At 43.5% G+C, this 20,473-nt stretch overlaps 1 protein-coding gene across 1 annotated transcript in view; it reads left to right on the plus strand.

Annotated features, from left to right (window-relative positions):
• The window catches only part of PTPN5 (protein tyrosine phosphatase non-receptor type 5), a 162,551-nt gene extending 142,293 nt beyond the window's left edge, over positions 1-20,258 (plus strand). Inside the window, exons 10-13 of the mRNA XM_068260874.1 lie at positions 4,691-4,801; positions 8,342-8,502; positions 11,071-11,184; positions 18,346-20,258. Coding sequence (XP_068116975.1) covers positions 4,691-4,801; positions 8,342-8,502; positions 11,071-11,184; positions 18,346-18,439 — 480 coding nt within the window. The 3' untranslated portion in view covers positions 18,440-20,258. The remainder of the gene's footprint in view (positions 1-4,690; positions 4,802-8,341; positions 8,503-11,070; positions 11,185-18,345) is intronic.
• The last annotated feature ends 215 nt before the right edge of the window (positions 20,259-20,473 follow it).

Consider the following 20,473-nt stretch of genomic DNA (forward strand, 5'->3'; position numbering starts at 1 on the left):
TGCACCCCCCGGGCATGATGCTGCCACCACCATATTTGACAGTGGGGATGGTGTGTTCAGAGTGATGTGCAGTGTTAGTTTTCCGCCACACATAGTGTTTTGCATTTTGGCCAAAAAGTTCCATTTTGGTCTCATCTGACCAGAGCACCTTCTTCCACATGGTTGCTGTGTCCCCCACATGGCTTGTGGCAAACTGCAAACGGGACTTCTTATGCTTTCTGTTAACAATGCCTTTCTTCTTGCCACTCTTCCATAAAGGCCAACTTTGTACAGTGCATGACTAATAGTTGTCCTATGGACAGTCTCCCACCTGAGCTGTAGATCTCTGCAGCTCGTCCAGAGTCACCATGGGCCTCTTGACTGCATTTCTGATCAGCGCTCTCCTTGTTCGGCCTGTGAGTTTAGGTGGACGGCCTTGTCTCGGTAGGTTTACAGTTGTGCCATACTCCTTCCATTTCTGAATGATCGCTTGAACAGTGCTCCGTGGGATGTTCAAGGCTTTGGAAATCTTTTTATAGCCTAAGCCTTCTTTAAATTTCTCAATAACTTGATCCCTGACCTGTCTTGTGTGTTCTTTGGACTTCACGGTGTTGTTGCTCCCAATATTCTCTTAGACAACCTCTGAGGCCCTCACAGAGCAGCTGTATTTGTACTGACATTAGATTACACACAGGTGCACTCTATTTAGTCATTAGCACTCATCAGGCAATGTCTATAGGCAACTGACTGCACTCAGATGAAAGGGGGCTGAATAAGTATGCACACACCACTTTGCAGTTATTTGTAAAAAATGTTTGGAACCATGTATGATTTTTGTTCCACTTCTCATGTGTACACCGCTTTGTGTTGGTCTTTCATGTGGAATTCCAATAAAATTGATTCATGTTTGTGGCAGTAATATGACAAAATGTGGAAAACTTCGAGGGAGCTGAATACTTTTGCAACCCACTGTAAGATACATTTCCTCTGCTTTCTGCAGAGAGCTCTCAGAGACAGGCAATGGGAGCATTCTCTCACACACACAGGGTTAACAGATGTAGTGTGAAGGAATCCCCCCTCCCTTCATGATGTAGTCCTGATGTCTTCCGTCTCCTAAAAATTACTTTTTAAGATATTCCACAGTTTTATTTTATGTTTAAATCTACTTTTTAAGCTTTAACTGTATTTTATTTTTATTTATTTTTTTGCTCAATGACAGATTCATTGAAGTATGCCAGAGCTAAACTTTATGAACTATTGATCCTTTTTATCTCTTTCCTGCTCTCATAAGCCATTTTCTGCTAGGAAAGTGTTTTATAGTTGGAATTTCTTTTCAGTAATTGTCACACTGTAGCCACTTCCTGTCTGAGTCAGGATTGAGCCAGCCACTTACATACCTGATATTTAACTCTTTCAGACACAGAAAGAAAAAAAGGAACACAACCTAGTTATTTGTGTGCTAGACACTGTACATACCCATGTCTATCTCATCATGTCACGTCACCTCGGGTATCCTTTAAGTGATCCTATAGCTTGGTACACACAATTCTCATTACGGCCTATGGCGGGGCCCAAACAATTGCACCGAAATTAGCTGATTTAACACACATTACCTGCTCCCACAATGCATTGGTTCTTCTTACCCTTCCAGCAGCTAGTGGCTGTATGCTGTATACCTCTGGCTGACCTGCAACAAAATACAGATGCTTACTTAAGCCTGGAACCCACTACAAATCACAAATTGCTAGCGCAACCGCCAGCGTTTTTAATTAGCGTTTTGTAAGCAATTTCATGAGCCTTTTCTGCCGATTTTGGTAGCGATTTTAAAAAGTGTAAGCTTTTTGCCAGCGATTGTGGTAGCGATTAGCAGTTTTATTTCTGATTGGTTCTTTCAATTTATTTACATTTTTTTTACAGTGTGCATTAATTTAAAATCGCACACAAATCGCTATGTGTAGTAATTCATGAGTGATTTGCCAGCGCTTCAATACTTTACATTAAAGCGCAACGCTCCCAAAATGCTGTATGTCCTGCGATTGCGATATTGCTAATCCCAATCGCTACTGTGGAATTTGTTACATTTACTTACATTGGCAGAGCGTTCAAGAAATTCTCTAGCGATTGAAATCGCTCCCTAAAGACTCGTTTACACTAGGGGTGTTTTTGCCCTTTTTTCAAGCGCCGGCGATTTTGAAAATCGCTCTAAAAAGCTTGTGCAATGATTCCCTATGAGAGTGTTGACATTTGAGCGGTTCGTTTCCGATCCGCTCTGCAAAGCCTAAACGCTCAAAGAAGCGCTCTAGTGGGTTCCAGGCCTCAAGGTGGCCACACACGATACAATAAAATGATCCGATTTTACGAAAATTCACTAAAAACGATCGTATCTCCTGAAAAAATTTGAAAGTTTTTTTTTCATTCAACTGAAAAATCCGATCTGATTTCCTGTTTTCTTTGATTTTTATCGATCCGGAATGCCAGATATTTTTCTTCAATCTTTCTAAAGATTGTATGGTGTGTGTTAGATTGTCAATTTATTAATATACACACCCTAGCAATTTTGTCAGTTTCCAATCATTTTTTATCATAATTGGGGAAAAAATTTACATACGTGTGGTACATTGGTCATATTTTTGAAATGTTACAATCAGTCAGAAAAATTGATTGCAATTCTTAAATTGAACAGATATTTAAAAAAATTGCATGGTGTGTGGCCACCTTTAGATAGAGGGAAGTCTTGTCAGTTATTATGTTGTGGTGGCCGTGTTTCCCGCCATGTAGAGGTGGCCGTACTGTGTCTGCGCAAGTACCACAGCATCTGCGCAGTAAGCCTCAGCCGTGTTGCTGCTGTGCGGGATTGGTTGTACTCAGGCGGGCACAGTTCGGCTGCACTCTTACATGAAGAGGAGCACAGCTGCGAAGTTCCAGAGGGACTCGGGTACATTTAAAAATATCGCTGTAAAAAAATAGTGCAGGATGCTTCCAATAATGACATCTTGCTACTAAGGTTTTTTTAATGTTTCAGAAATATCCTAAAACATTAAATAACCTGAGGAACAAGAATGCATTACCGACACCTATCACACTTTACTTGCTCCTGGCGATTGGCTCTCCTCCACTTCCTGGTTAGTTTGCAGGAGTCCTGCAGCCAGCCAATCACCATGTGGGAACTGATGCCTGATGGTAATTGGCTGGCTGCAGGACAGCTGCAAACTAACCAGGAAGTGGAGGAGACGTGATCGCCCGGGAGCAGGTAATGTGTGCCTACACCCCTGCCTACTCTCACACTCTTTACGTAAGCCTAACCCCAACCACTCCACCCCGCTGCCTAACCCTAACCACTCCACCCCACTGCCTAACCCTAACCACTCCACTGCCTAACCCTAACCACTCCACCCCACTGCCTAACCCTTACCACTCCACCCCGCTGCCTAACCCTAACCACTCCACCCCGCTGCCTAACCCTAACCACTCCACCCCGCTGCCTAACCCCAACCACTCCACCCCACTGCCTAACCCCAACCACTCCACCCCACTGCCTAACCCTAACCACTCCACCCCACTGCCTAACCCTAACCACTCCACCCCGCTGCCTAACCCTAACCACTCCACCCCGCTGCCTAACCCTAACCACTCCACCCCACTGCCTAACCCCAACCACTCCACCCCACTGCCTAACCCTAACCACTCCACCCCACTGCCTAACCCCAACCACTCCACCCTGCTGCCTAACACTAACCCCCTGCCTACTTGAACCTACTCCCTGACTCCATAGGCTATTTATTGGGCTCCATAATTTAACCTCCTTGCAGCTAATTGGGCTTTTACTATTGCTGCCTATGGCGGCGCCATTTTTATCGGCACTCGTCCTGAACCATTGTTATCGGTCATGTACAGGTAGGGGGAAGGAGGGACAAAGAAAGTGTCTAAGGCCTCCTCTCCACGGACTGTTGAGCTGTGTGCTCAGCAAGCAGTTACCAGGCAGAAGTAAGCAGTTACCAGGCAGCAGCAAGCAGTTACCAGGCAGAAGTGAGCAGTTACCAGGCAGAAGTGAGCAGTTACCAGGCAGAAGTGAGCAGTTACCAGGCAGAAGTGAGCAGTTACCAGGCAGAAGTGAGCAGTTACCAGGCAGAAGTGAGCAGTTACCAGGCAGAAGTAAGCAGTTACCAGGCAGAAGTAAGCAGTTATCATGCAGCAGTGAGCAGTTACCAGGCAGCAGTGAGCAGTTACCAGGCAGAAGTGAGCAGTTATCATGCAGCAACAAGCAGTTACCAGGCAGCAGTGAGCAGTTATCATGCAGCAACAAGCAGTTACCAGGCAGCAGTGAGCAGTTGAGAGAGTTTAAGAGGCATTTCACTGCCTATCAGCGGTCCGTGGAAATGAGGCCTTATAGATCCAGAGGCTTTCCTCTACCTAGGTAAGTATCTGTTTTTGTTCCTGGTTTTGTCTCAAATTTACTTTCAGCCAATCAAACTTGGTAGCTGCAGTCTGGAGGCGGTCATTGAGATGCAAATAATTCTGACTTTGCAGTAAATTTGCATGCAAGTCAGAATAATTTGCAATTCCATCTCATGGGCTGTCTCTGACTTGCAATAATAAACTGAAAACATCTTATTGATGGTTTCTTTTGTCCGTCGCCCACAAGCATTTATAATGCTGTTCCACGGCTCTATGACTGCAGACTGATTGTCCCATTTTGTGCTGCGTTCTTTAGAAGTGTACAGAATACTGGCCGGAGAAACAGGCGGTGTACGAAGGGATAGAGGTGACAGTCGATGACGTCATCCAGGACGATGATTACGTATTACGAATCATGAGTTTAAAGGTAAGAACACCGTCATGCTTATAATGCAACAACGAAGAGATAAATGAGAGCAAAGCGTAATTACTTAATTAAAAGTATGGTAATTAACGCAAGACAGATTTTTCGATGGATGGTCCACCTTTCTTTGCAAATGCTTCCATCTAGTGGCCCAAAGTGGCATTGCGCAACTGGAAACTGAAACTTGAGAAATAGGGATGGCCAGTTCTGAGTTGATGCAGATTTTATGCTAATTTTATGCAGATTGAGTGCTGTGTGAAAATTGTGGCAAAATTACTGTCGTCCAGCGGGATTGGGACTCGATCAGTAAGTTGGCTGTTCGGGAGTGACTGCTGTACAGACGAGTACCTATTCGACAGATTAGCGCTGGGTTTTGTTGCTATGGACCCGGAAGGAGGGACAAGGCATGGCAAAGAGCAGAGTGGGGAGGGGTTAAGGAGGAGATTATTGCTCTCTGCCTGTGATAGGCCGAGATCATCTGGGAATGCATCGGGGAGTATTATGGCTGTCGCACAGGAAATGAGATGAAGGAAACCCTTTTACTAGGGCAGGAGCAGTGCAATGAACATAAAACTTTGTATCAAGCCTGGAACCCATTACAGATTGCAAATCAGTAGCACAATCGCTAGCGTTTTTAATTAAGTTTTGTAAGTGATTTCTTGAACATTTTACAGCGCTTTTGGGAGCAATTTTAAAAAGTGTAAGCTTTTTGCCAACGATTGTGTAGCGATTTGCGATTAGTGATTTTCTCATTGGTTCTTTCCATGTATTAAATGTTTTTTTGCAGTTTGCAGTACATTAGAATCACACTCAAATTGCTATGTGTAGCGATTCATGAGCGATTTGCCAGCGCTTCAATACATTACATTAAAGTGCAAACATCCCAAAATGCTGCTGTGATTGATACTTTGCTAATCGCAATCGCTAATGTGGAATTTGTTACATTTATTTACATTGGCAGAGCGTTTAGGGAAAGCGCTGGGGATTTAAAGTGCTCCCCAAGCGCTAAAAAAAACCGCTTTAGTGGGTTCCAGGCCTTACACAACATTAGATTACTGAGAAATGACATCAATGCAAATACAGTGCAGTATATCACAGCTACCAGCTATCAGCATTCTGCATAACATGTGCTCATCATGTCTGCCACATGCAGTGTCCTAACAGCACTGCAGTGAGTATCAGGGAAGCTGTCCAGTGACTACTCTGCTCTCACCTCTTTCTCTAGCATATGAGAGATCAGGGAGATAAGTGACAAGTAACGTTTAGTAAAGCTAAAACTTACAGAAAAGAACCATCATACCTGAAATGAGATGGAGGACACTAGCGATGGTCAAGTAAATGCAAATAACTTCGAGTTGATGCAAATGTGTGCTCATTTTATGTAAATTTATGCAACTTGAAAATGAGCCAATTAAATGCGGCTGAGGTAAAATTCGATTGGTTAATTTTCAAGCTGCATAACTTTGCATAAAACATTTGCATACATGTGCATCAACTCAAAGTTATTTGCATCTACTTGACCATCACTGGAGGACACCCTTTGATTAGGGCAGGGACAGCGCATCTAAAGGTGCGTACACACATGCGACTATAGTCGTTTGTAACGATCGTTCCCCGATCTTTACCAACGACGATCGTTACAAAAAACGAACCAACGACTATTAAGGCAAACGACGAACGAGTCAAATCGCTACAAAACAAAGTTCTGTCTTGGCGGATTTTTACCACCGACGATCGTTAGCAAAAGTGGTACATCGTTGGAAACGATCGTTCGTACCAGGCTGGACATGCGCATTTCACTTTTTCTCCAAGGAACTTTACAATTTTATGCGCAGGCGCAATAAGTGCTTTTACATGGTGTAACGTTCGTTCTAACGATGTGATCGTTACACACTTTTTACAACTAACTTTACTTCGGTCGTTCTTTCGTCAATTAAAAGATCGTTCGTCGTTAACAACGAACGATCGTTGTCGCATGTGTGTACGTAGCATTAGAAAAGTTCCCCACCAACCAAGAAAGTACAACTGGTTCCCCCTCCCACTGGAAGTGCAGCAGCTATCCTGGGGGGAACTGTGTGTCCTCTCTATAGAATCCCAGGACTACAAATCTGGATCTATAATGATTATATGAATATATAAAACTGACATTTAAAAACCTATTTATTTGGGGGGGGGGTCTGTTTTATACACACTTTACGAATGATGTAGCGTAATTTGAGATTTTGTCAGAACTGAAATATATCAGTTGCTGTCAGTTATATATCGGTTATATATCCGGACAACTGATATACAAGGTAATGTCCATGTTTCCCTATGGCTCATGTGGGTGATATCACTGGTTAACAGTATGCTGACCAGGAAGATATTATGGGGTAATGGCCGTTTTCAAAATGGAGGACGGAGAATTCCATTGATCACAGTGTACAAACAGGACGTGGGAGAGGAGAAGGAGATTGAGGAGTAGACTACACGGGAGGTAAGTATGACCTGTGTATGGTTATTTTGACTTTTAATTTTCAGTTCTGGTTTGCTGTAAGTTTTGGAGCTTCTTAGCTGGCTGTATGCTGGAATGGTAATCTGCCACAAATTACATAATTTACTTGTACGGCATTGATCTATAGCAGAGGTCCCCAAACGTTTTGGGTGGAGGGCCGGGTCAACATACTTCCGACTGCTGGGGGGCCGGAGTGAATGATGTAGAAGTCTTTGCGGGCCAGACAGTGGAGCATACCCAGGTGACAACCTGCAGTCTGATTGGACAGCAGTGTCACCTGATGTGGAATTTGATTGGAAACCAGAGAATTACTGCTTTCTGGCTTCCATGTGGATGGGTGGTGTCAGCACTGCTATTCTATATGCGGACCACTAATATTTAAAGATGTAGCTGACCCGATCTATAAGTAATAAATTTTGTGTGGGGGGGGCCGGTAACAAAGCCTCAGGGGGCCACATTCGTCCCGCAGGCCTTAGTTTGAGGACCACTGATCTATAGTCATGTGATCTACAGTCCTAGTCATGTGATCTACAGTCCTAGTCATGTGATCTATAGTCCTAGTCATGTGATCTATAGTCCTAGTCATGTTTTTTTAGAAGTGGGGTTTCACATTAGCGGAAGTCAGTGATAAGCATTATCTCATAGCTCCCAACTGTCCATCTTTTGGAGGGACAGTCCCTTTTTGGGAGCCCTGTCCCTCTGTCTCTCTTTCCTCCTCATTGGTCCCTCTTTCAGGACTTGGTCCCTTTTTCTATGTAAATATATATATAGTTCTCTATTAAAAATGTGTTTGACTCTTATTCCCATCCTTTAAATTGATATATTACTGATTTTAAAATGCTAATATGAAGGAAAATGAACCAGGATAGAAAGGGCCAGTGTGGTTTGAATTATAAAACAACATCTTTTTGTTATGAAATATTTATGGTATGTGTGACTAGGGGTGTGACGGGGGCATGGTCAGGGATGTGGCAGGGGCGTGGCTTAAGTGTCCCTCTTTCTCATCCTAAAAAGTTGGGAGGTATGATTATCTCTTGGCCTTTTTACAGAACGGGGAGGAAGAAAGAAGCCTCAAGCATTTCTGGTACACCTCGTGGCCGGACCAGAAGACTCCTGATCAGGCTCCACCTCTCCTAAAGCTGGTGAAAGATGTGGAGGAGGCCAGGCAGGGGGCGCCGCCCGATGTGGGACCTGTCATCGTTCACTGCAGGTGAGTATGGATCATACATATAAAAACGATGAACCCCATAAGAGACGACCTGTGCCATGCAAATACCCTCCGTTTGCATGCAAATCGTATGGAGCTTGGGATTGGGACAGTCAAAATCATTAAAAAAAAAAAAGTAGCATTCGATTTGCATTAAATGTGCATGCAAGCCAGAATTATTATCATCTCATTGATCATCTCTATTAACCACTAAGACAAAGTACATAGTCATGTCACTGACTGTCCTAAGAGGAGCTCACAGTCTGATCCCACCATAGTCATAGTCTAATGTCCTACCATATTATTATCATGTATTTACCTGTATATACTCGAGTATAAGTCTAGCAATTTAGGTTTGATTCACTTCATAAAATTATAGAGATTGACTTATACACGAGTCACGGGCAACACTGAGCACACAGTTATGTGTGTACTAATAGTAGGGGCGCTCGTTCGGATTTCCGATCAGAAATTGCATTTTCGCACCGGAATTCGGAAATCGGTAATATAAGTGCGGTAGGCGGAGTTTTGCATACATTTTCACGGAAATTTCCGCCGACTTTAACATTGATTTTCTCAAAAAGTACACAGTCTTTTTGAAAGATTTTTTTCCTCTTGTTTCCACTCTTCTGCTTAACAAACCCTGAAAATGTGGTGTTTCCAGCAACTAAGGGGGCTTTGCTAATAACCTCTAAAGTCGGCGGAAATGTAAAATGCAGAAAATCCATATTACACTATGCGGTATGCCGCCGATTTCAGAGGTTAATAGCAAAGCCCCCGTAGGTGCTGGAAACACCAAATATTCAGGGAATGTTAAGCAGAAGAGTGGGTACAAGAAGAAAAAAAATCTTTCAAAAAGACCTTGTACTTTTTTAGAAAATCAGTGTTAAAGTCGGCAAACATCTCTGCAAAAATCCATATCGGAATGCGGAAATCGGTAGCGGAAAGCAGCAATGGCGGAAAGCGGAATTTGCACGAAATTGGCAATTTCATTTATCCCTAACTAATAGTGACGTTCCCATTTGCAGTACTTTACCCTCCAGTGGTAAGTGATACTTTGAGGAAAGTCAAGAAAACACAGATCTGAAAATCCTGGCCACGGCAATTAACAAGGAAAGGGGTAGGAGGAAAAATACTGGGCTTCATGAGGAAGAGTGAATAATTGCAGCACTTGGGGGCATGGAGGAGGTATTGGCTGCACTTAAGGGACAAAAGGGGTTAATAGCTGCAATACTGTATGCAGTGTAGTCATTAACCCCTCCTGGTCCCAAAGTGCTGCCATTAAATTTACATGAGTCAATAAAAAAATTCCAGCTTAAGAGGGTTGAATATTGGAGTCGACTTATACACGAGGTCGACTTGTATTCGAGTATATACTGTATATAGCTCTGACATCTTCTGCAGCACATTACAGAGTACATAGTCATGTCACTGACTGTCCTCAGAGGAGCTCACAATCCTACTATAGTCAGTCTAATGTCCTACCATATTATTATTATTATTATTATTATGTGTATATGTAGCACTGACATCTTCTGCAGCACATTACAGAGTACATAGTCATGTCACTGACTGTCCTCAGAGGAGCTCACAATCCTACTATAGTCAGTCTAATGTCCTACCATATTATTATTATGTGTATATGTAGCACTGACATCTTCTGCAGCACTTTTCAGAGTACATAGTCATGTCACTGACTGTCCTCAGAGAAGCTCACAATCCTACTATAGTCAGTCTAATGTCCTACCATATTATTATTATTATTATTATTATTATTATTATTATTATTATTATGTGTATATGTAGCACTGACATCTTCTGCAGCACTTTACAGAGTACATAGTCATGTCACTGACTGTCCTCAGAGGAGCTCACAATCCTACTATAGTCAGTCTAATGTCCTACCATATTATTATTATGTGTATATGTAGCACTGACATCTTCTGTCCTCAGATGAGCTTTATAATTTTATATTCCCTCAAAAATTGTGGTTTTATAACATGATTAATACTCCATTGTACCACTGTTTTTTCGTATTTGACAACCACAAATAAAAATATTTTGAAAAAAAAAGACACCTGTCCATGAAGTCCAACCACAAAAACTACAGAGTCAGGGGCTATGAGGGAAATTTAACTGGAAATTTTGAAGAACAAGATGTGTTAACATTTCTTATATCTGGGGGTTTTAGCCAGAAATAAAATATTCAATATTTTTCACATTTCAGTCTTTATTTTCTTATTTAATATATTCATAACTCTTCATGTAGTGCTGTTTATTCTAATGTATATACTTTAATACATACATGTGTGCTGTGATTATTCTTCAAATTCCTTGCCTACCATCGCTCTGTGCGCCAATCTCTGCATAGGAGGAGGGGGGGGGGCGAAATCGCAAGATACCTGGAAACTGTATATTGGGAGGGGTGTGGTTCTGAAAAATCAGGGAGTGGTTAAAGGTGAGGCAGGGGCGTGTCTTACTGTCTTTTTCCTGGCTCCAAAAGTTGGGCGGTATGATTTAAGCTCCTGCCACGTAAGCAGCTCATATTATTGGCTGTACTTTGTCTTGCAGTGCTGGCATTGGAAGGACAGGTTGTTTTATCGCTACCACCATTCTGTGCAAGCAGCTGAAGAATGAAGGGTCAGTGGACATTCTACGGACCACCTGCCAGCTACGGTTAGACAGGTGGGACAATTTTCTTCATGGTATGACTGTTTCTTTGATGGCAGAAATTAGACTGAAATTGGACAACTTAACCGGTTCAGCACCGCAGTGCCGAAAATCTCATGCATCCGAGCAACGTTCACCTCCCATTCATTCGCCTATAACTTTATTGCTACTTATCACAATAAATTGATCTATATCTTGTTTTTTCCGCCACTAATTAGGCTTTCTTTGGGTGCTACATTTTGCTAAGAATTATTTTTTTCTAAATCCACTTTAACAGGAAGATTAAGAAAGAAATTTAAAAAAATCATTATTTCTCAGTTTTTGCCCATTATAGTTTGAAATTAATATAAGCTACCGTAATTAAAACTCATGTATTTTATTTGCCCATCTGTCCCGGTTATTACACCGTTCAAACGATGTCCCTAATCCCTATCACAAATTATGGTGCCGATATTTCATTTAGAAATAAAGGTGCATTTTTTCAATTTGCGTCCATCACCATTTATAAGCTTATAATTTTAAAGGGCTTACGAGTCGGGGGGTTGACCTTAGAGCTGCGGAGCCGCACTCGCGGCTATGCGTACTGCGCAGCCGCGGCCACCTCCGGCCGCCATCTTTTTACAGGCTGGAGAGCCCGACCCGGGCCGCGCGGTCGGGGGACGTTCGGGGGGATATTGTACAGCGGGGACCCGGCGGACGGCGTCCTCCGTGCCTTACAAACAGACACAGGTACCTAACTTTTTTATGGTTTTTTTTTTACAAAACAGGCCTCGTAAGTCCTTTAAATAATATAATAACATACTCTCTTGACATGCATATTTAAAAAGTTCAGACCCTTGGGTAACTATTTATGATGTTTTTTTTTTTTATTGTATTTTTTTTATTTATTTTTTTAATAAAATATGTATATGGGTAATTTTGGTGTGGGAGGGACACTCCTAATTTTAAAATAAAAGAATTGTTTTATTAAAAATGTATGTGGGTGCAGTTTACTATTTGGCCACAAGATGGCCACAGTAAAAAAAGTCCTGGTTGCGAACGATCTCGCATCCAGGAACTAAAGTACACGGAGAAGTTTCCTCGGGGGCAGAAATACCGCGCTCTCTCACTAGAAAGCGTCGGTATTTCTGCGGGGAAATTAGATCGGTGAATGGGAATTATATTCCCATTCACTGATCGGGGGGCTAGCGGCGGGCGGCGGGTGCGCGCGCGGGAGCACGCCCGATCGCGCGCACCATGCGGCACAAGCAGCAGTTCCTATCTGGATGAGGAAGCTCGTCCAGATAGGCCGAACTGGTTATAGGGACTCCAAGCAGTGCAGTAACTATGGAAAGATGCATACCATTTTGAAGCTCTCTTTCTCCTCTTTCCAATGATATGTAAACCGCCATCCTACGCCTTTTAGTTTACATTATTTTTGCGATCAAAATTGCGGCCGCCATCTTGGATTCCTTATTCAGCATTGTATTATGCAGGACGACACTTTCCCCAGTGTCGGCAGCTCCATTCAGTGCAATGCAATGAAATACAAGGACCCAGGGGGATATAATTATAAACATCATGCCGTAGGACGTAGGTGTGAGGATATAATTAATGAGTTGTGGGTATGTTTAAAGGCATACCCACAGGCACTGCTCGGAGTCCCTTTAAAGCAAACCTGAGGTGAACATAATGGAAAAAATGAGACAGGAAATGGATCAAGTGAACTTGATGGAAAAAGATGCACACAAAAGAAGAACAGGAGCCCAATATGGTGTAGTTGGGATAGGTGGAATACTGTAGATAATAGCAGGGGCGGTCCTGCCATGAAGCAGACTGAATCAGTCTCTCCCTCTGCTCTGCTGCTTCTGCCTGACTCATGGAGCACAGAGCTTGCCTGCTTGAGCTGCTGAAATATGATCTATGCTGTGCTCACGTGTTTACAAAGCAAGCTAGCTATGACAGTGCAGTTTCTAGGAGGAAAAAAAAATAAGGGAGGAAATGACAGAATAAACTTGGGAATGGCACACCGATAGCTTACAATAGCAAATTGTATTGGAGGAAATGACATCAGGATTGGCTTCAGTCAGAGGGAGTTAGGCCTTGTTCACATTATAGGCGTTTTTTTTTATTTTGAGTGCGGGCGATTTTCAAAATCACCCTGAAAGCGCTTGTGAGTTCATATCAGAGTGGTTCGTTTGCATGGGCCATTTTTGAGGCGATTTGTCTTAATGGAAGGTATAGGAAAAGCGCAAAACGCTCACAAAATCAATTTGGCAAGCAATTGCATGAGTGTTTTTTTTTTTTTTTTAAATCCAGATTTTTTTCCAGATCAAAAGATGCAAGCGCTCTGCAAAACCGCTTACAAAAACGCCCACAAAAACGAGCGAAAGCTCAGAAAATCGCTGGAAAAAAACACTTTCAAAGAAAATCTGTAACGAAAAAAGTTCCCCTGGGGGGTACTCGCATCGGGTGGAGGAAGCCTCCGGATCCCCTCTCTCCGCTCGGAGATAGGCGGAAATAGACGTTCGCTGCGCATGTGCAGGTCTCCTGCGCAGTAGAGCGGACCCGACAGAGATCAGCTATTTTCGCCTATCTCCGTGGGAAGAGCCGCAACAGCTCCCCCGCTGGAGCGAGGAAAGTTAAATATTGCACATCCTGACAAATTGTCGGCTGTGCGTTCCGTGGGCTGCAGCGAGACCGCCGTGGGAGACAGGAGGAGAGGATGGGGGAAGCCTTGATAGGGTCCAGAGGCCCTACTGAGGTGAGTACCCCCCCCCCCCCCAGGGGAACTTTTTTTCACTACAGAATCTCTTTAAAAAACCCAGAAAAAAAGTCCACCGTGGACGGACACGCGAGCTGAACGCAGTGTGAACAAGGCCTTAACTACTACCAGACCGCCCCCACGCCAATGAGCATCGCCACGGCAGCAGCCCCAGGACCGCCTAACGCCAATTGGCATCAAGTCCTGGGGCTGTAGTTTGCAGGAGATTGCGCGAACATCTCCTGCTTGAGGGGCGGAGCCGTCTATTAGGGTAGTACAGCACTGCGATCTGCAGCAGCGCTGTACTGGGGACAGGTGTGTGACACGGCTGTCCCCCTGGCACACAGGAGAGAGATCGGCTCTCATAGGCTGGAGCCTATGACAGCCGATCGCGTCATTGGCTGGCTGGGGGGAGGGAGGGTTTTGCAGAGGGAAATAAAATAAAAAAAAGTACATTTTATTTAATAAAAAATAAACAAGGGGGGGATCAGACCCCACCAACAGAGAGCTCTGTTGGTGGGGAGAAAAAGGGGGGGTGAAATCACTTGTGTGCTGAGTTGTGTGGCCCTGCAGCGAGGCCTTAATGCTGCAGTGGCCTATTAAGTGAAAAATCGCCTGGTCTTTACGGGGTTTAACACTGTGGTCCTCAAGTGGTTAAGATGGAAAATGCCTGGAACAGTTTTGTCTTTTATTGTGTAAAATTCACTGAACTCAAAATTTGGACAGTACAATATATGTGTTATGGAAATAGAGCAAGTAGTTATCTACTTATATATGTATTTTTTTCCTGGGATAGTATGGCAGTCCCAGTTTTCTATCTGTCGTATAGGGTGAACTTTGGAGCTCCCCTTGGGTCCCCCAGTATGACTATTATTACCCCTTTTCTGTACCCAACTACTAGAGTACGATCTGTACCCGCTGATAGTAGGCATGGCATTGTGGATTATGGAGTGGGTGTTTCTAGGAATGACACTAAGGGTTGTGGGACTGCCACTTGCCTACCCTTCATTTCAGCTGTTCTGGAAGTAACGGTATGTACAGCAACATAGCATGAATGGACACAGCTTGAGATAGGATCACACCTGGAAAAATCAAACACAGAGACAACGGGAGCCTGGATAGAGTAGTCATTTCTGTCAAGTGAAAAAGGTAGGCATATAATGGGAGGACTCTCACAAAATGTGGTTGCTGATAGGGCAACCAACCAATCAAGCCTTAAAGTGGACCTCCTGGGTCAAAACGAAAATCCGGCAGCCTGCAAGTAAAAAGTTATATTTACCCGAAAGTCTTGTGTCGCAATGCCGTCCCTAAGTTCCTGCATCACCCGACTTCCGGAGCCTGGCCTTGCCTCCTCTCTCTCCGCGGAGAAAATGTTAAGGTAAATAGGAGAGAGAGAAGGCGAGGCCAGGCGCCGGAAGTCAGGTGATACAAGGACTTCGGGGAGGCATTGCGGGACAAGACTTCTCAGGTAATTATAACTTTATTTTGCTTGCAGGCTGCTGGATTTTCGTTTTGCCTCTGGAGGTCCACTTTAAAGAGACTCTGTAACAAATTTTTCAGCCTTAGTTCTTCTGTCCTATAAGTTCCTATGCCTGTTCTAATCTGCTCTGGCTTACTGCAGTCTTTCCTAACTGCACTGTCTCTGTAATAAATCAATGTATCTTTCATCTGTCCTGTTTGTCGGGCTAAAGCTTGATTGTGTGGAATGTGCAGGGCTGCTTGTGATTGGTAGAAGCGATACACACCCTCTGCAGGCCCCCTGCATACTCTGAATGACTCACACACTATGCTTAGCTGAGCCTATTAGAAGCTGGTTAGTTTGTTTGTAAACACTGCCTAAAACTGTTAATTACAAGCCAGGATTGCAGCAGAGAGTGGCAGAAACAGCACAGAGGGGCACAGGAGAAAATAATGAATAGAATGGTATGCTTTTTGCTGTAAGAATATTAGAGTACAGATTCTCTTTAAGGAAAATAACTGACTCCTCGTGGGTACAGGGAGTCCACCTGTACTGTAGTCAATATTGTCTCATAAAACACAGGCTGGGACCTTTCGGCTAGATACAGCTGGCAAGAAGCTGCCCTCTGAACGAGGGTAACGCAGACAATGGGGGAAGTATAAAATATACAGTATAATGTCGTCATAGTAAACTCCAGGAAAAGTGGCTTACTATATCAGAAATTGTCCTAGAAATGGCCCAGCATGGCCAGGTACATTCTCTGCTGCAAAAGACCACCTCTGTCCTTTACAGTACAAGCACTTGCACATTTGGTGGACTACAAGGTTAAGTGTACCTTAGGGCTGCATAGCCAGGCTGGACATATTGCTGGTACAGTATCCAGGGCTCCTGAAAAATTGCAGCCGTCACTGAATAGAGAGGCAGCAGATAGCTCCGATGCCTCCGTGGGCGGGACTTGCAGCACGTGCCTTGTAGCACCAGCCTAAAGAGAGCAGCCGACCGTGGGTTTCACACTGACATATAACACAGACACCGCCCACTTTTTACAATATCCAGAGTCAGCGTCCCGCAGGGGCCAAAAAACACGTTTACTATAAGGGCTCGTTTCCACCATAGCGAATCCGCATGCGGCGACGAGATGCGGATTCACTTGTTACACTGAAGTGGCCGGGGCTGTTTCCACATGTGCGGCGTGCGGGAGCGATTTGGCTGCTAGCCAAATCTGCACGACGGGACCCACCGAATTCGCCTGCGTCGGGAATCCGTGCGAATCGCCGCTAATGTATTTAATAGTAAAAACGCATGCGTTTGTTACATGCGTTTTTACCCGCGATTTCGCGTGCGATTTCGCACCTTTTTCAATGTTATTTTGCCCTGGCAGTGTCATGGTTAATTTCACATGGCACCCTGCCATGCGAAATCGCACGCGAAATCGCGGGTAAAAACGCATGCGGAAACGCATCCGCATGCGTTTTTGCAAGCGTCGGAATGCCGGCGAAATCGCGTCGCAACAGTGGAAACGAGCCCTAATAGAAGTGTTATTTTATTCAGGTTAACTATATCATGCGTTGCTACCATAGACTTATAATGGAGATTGGGCCGGGACCTGGAGAGGTAGTTTACTATACCCGAGTTTATTATAACGAGATTATACTGTATAAAAATCTTTCAACTGAAAATATAAGAGGTGGCTTACTTGAAGGAGGACACAGGTAAATGGTAACAGAATTGTATTTGCACTAGGTCAACGCGTTTCGTGAGCACAACTGACTTCATCAGGCCAAATATGAGTGCCGGGATCCAAAAATTGCCTGGCATTGAGAGCCTCTCTTAAAGAGACACTGAAGCGAAAAAAAAATGATGATATTATGATTTGTATGTATAGTACAGCTAAGAAATAAAACATTAAGATCAGATACATCAGTCTAATTGTTTCCAGTACAGGAAGAGTTGAGAAACTCCAGTTGTTATCTCTATGCAAACAAGCCATTAAGCTCTACGACTTTCAAAGTTGTGGAGAGGGCTGTTATCTGACTTTTATTATCTCAACTGTTCCTGGACTATTTCCTCTGCTAGAGGAGAGGTCATTACTTCACAGACTGCTCTGAAAGAATCATTTTGAATGCTGAGTGTTGTGTAATCTGCACATATTATAGAATGATGCAATGTTAGAAAAAACACTATATACCTGTAAATAAAAGTATGAGAATATTTTCTTTGCTGCTAATCTTCTAGTAATTATTCATAGTACACAACCAATTCACTATATCATATTTTTTTTTCGCTTCAGTGTCTCTTTAAGCACAACTAACTTCATCAGGCAAAAGATACAAAATCAACCAGCATTGAGCACTAAATGCCAGGTGATTTTGCATTCCGTCACAGATATTTAACCTGATGAAGTTAGTGGTGCACACAAAACGCGTTGCCCTAGTGCAAATCCAATTCTGTTACCATTTACCCGTGTCATCCTTTAGGTAAATCACCTCTTGGATTTTAATATATTTTTTCCTTTGCACCTCTTATCTCTTACCCAATTTATAGTATGGATGGGGGGGAAGAGGTAAGTCAGCTTCTGGAATTTGGGGAGGTGCAGGGTGTCATCACTTTCAAAAGTTCAGAAACTTGGTAGGTGAGGATGAGTCAGAGAGGAAGTGTTGGTTTGGGAAGGTCTTACGTGTGTTAGGTGTGGGGGGGGGGGGGAGTGGTCAGGAGGAGGCAGACCAGGATAATCCACCAGGCAACCTGGGCAGGTGCTTGGAGCCTAGTGTGTGTCAAAGGAACCACCAGCCACCATCTCTGACCTCTCCCCACTTCAGCTTACCAAAAAGACCACAAGGGTTCCCCACACCTACTACCTAGGGCCCCATTACATGTTAATCCATCTCTGGGAGGATGGGATAGGTTTTTTTTTTAAAAAAATATTCCCCGAGTTGGACTTTAATGTTACAATATTGTTGTTTTTTCTTCTTAGGGGTGGTATGATCCAAACCTCTGAACAATACCAATTTGTCCACCACGTTCTCAGCCTGTTTGTCAAACAGAACCCTCTGACTGTAGAAGAGTAGACAATGGACTCCCTGTGCCGTAAACTTCGAAAAAAGAAACTCTGACTTAGCTCATTGTAGCTTTGTGACGGCTTGGTCATCCGGCCGTCCAAATGGAGACTTTTATCAAGTAGTACCTGGATGACCGGCCCAAGAAAAACCAGTCCGTACCTCGCTAACATCGACATCAAGGAACCCACCATCGCCTTTGAGTTTATGACTTAAAACTCATGACATGGGACATCCCTCACCAAAAAACTATTTATTTTGTAAATACGAGGTCAGATCTCTTTGTAACAAGATACAGAAAAAATCAAAACAAAAAAAAAAAAACAACGTGCTTTGAAGTTTACTATTTTTCTGGGCATAAAATAACCAAGACAAAGAAAAAGTATTCCTAAAGATGACTTGCTTATGCCTGCAGTGTTGAACTTTCCAACATTGGGCGGAGTTACGTAATGTCGTCATGCCGATAAAAGTACTTTATTTTTGTTTGTTTTTTTGCTTTTTTAGCGTTTTTAAGGTTTTAACTACCGAATACTGTGTCACATGACTCGTCAACACCTCGAACCTCCTTATCAAAAAATGTCACATGTTGTCTAATACCTCATCTTGTAAGCAAAGCATTATATTAGGTGTCGGCTGGGTGGAGAGATCACGTGGCCCTGTCACAGAAAAAAATATACTTAAAGTTGTTTTTAGAATATTTTTATGAGATCTTAACAAATTTACCAGCGGGTTACAATGTGGTAGACAAAAATTTAAATATTGCGACCATTATTGGCATCAGAAACTGAAATGCACAAACATGCTCATTAACGAAAGTGAAAAAGCATGCAACTTTTTTTTTAACTACCCTGTTTACCAAAAATTAAGACATCCCCGGAAATGAAGCCCCAGCAGGAATTTCGAGCATGCTTTAAAAATAAGCCGTACCCCGGAAGTGAGCCCCAGTGGCAGTAAGGGAAAACGTATGACAACTGGAGCCGATGGTCTCGCAGGCAGTACCATGGCTCCGTCAGGAAGGAAGTCAGGAAGTGAACTCTTTGACCCGGAAAATAATAAATACAATGTATTTTCTTAACAACGCGAGAGCAATCGCCTTGATGCACGTTTTTGTACGCGTTTGCCGATTTTCCTATACCTTCCATTGAGGCGGAATCGCTCCGAAAATGGAACACGCACCGCTTTCCTAGCCGCACTGCACACTGATACGCTGATATGAATCTTCTCAGACATCCATTGGCCATGGGCCTGGGGGGCGTTTTGAAAACCCGAAGGCGGGCGAAAAAAAGCAGAGAACGCCTGCAGTGTGAACAAGCCCTCAGGGCTCATTCACACTATTAGCATTTCCGTTTTTTTTTTATTACTGGCGATTTAGAAATCGCTCTGAGGCCCCATTCACACTTAGAAACGCAAAACACCAGAGTTTTTTTTGCGGCGTTTTGCAGGAGTGATTTTTCACGCGGAAAAATCACTGAACAGTGCGGCGATTTGGCGTTTAATGCTTCTATAGCACTGAAAAGGGATCGCCGGGAAATCGCCTGAAAATGGTGACGGTGACGCGTTTGCGTTTCGCGTTTTTGGGCGATTTGCGGCGATCAGGTAAGAATGGGCCCATAGGATTTCATTACGCTAGCACTTTTAAAAAGCGCTAGCGTGTGAGCGTTTTGCCAAAATTCCGGCAAAACGCTCTAGTGTGAATGGGGCCTCAAAGAGCTTGTGCAATGTATTCCTATGAGAGTGTTCACATGTGAGCGTTTCGATTTTTTTGAAATCGCAAACACGCTGCCTGTACCATTTTCTGAGCGCTTTGGCTCATTGGAAGGTATAGGGAAATCGCAGAGCGCTTGAAAAAAAGCTCTTTGTGTAGTGATTTCCCGAGCGCTTTTAGGAATAATACATTGTATTTATTCATTTCCGTGTTAAAGAGTTCACTTCCTGACTGACGTCAGAAAGTGAAAAAATGATTCGCTCAGCAAAAGCGCTTAGAAAAGCTCAATAAATCACTGGTGATTTATTATGTGGACAAGGCCTAAGACCTAGCATTTTACA

The sequence above is a fragment of the Hyperolius riggenbachi genome, chromosome 11 (assembly GCF_040937935.1).
Source record: "Hyperolius riggenbachi isolate aHypRig1 chromosome 11, aHypRig1.pri, whole genome shotgun sequence".
NCBI lineage: Eukaryota > Metazoa > Chordata > Amphibia > Anura > Hyperoliidae > Hyperolius > Hyperolius riggenbachi.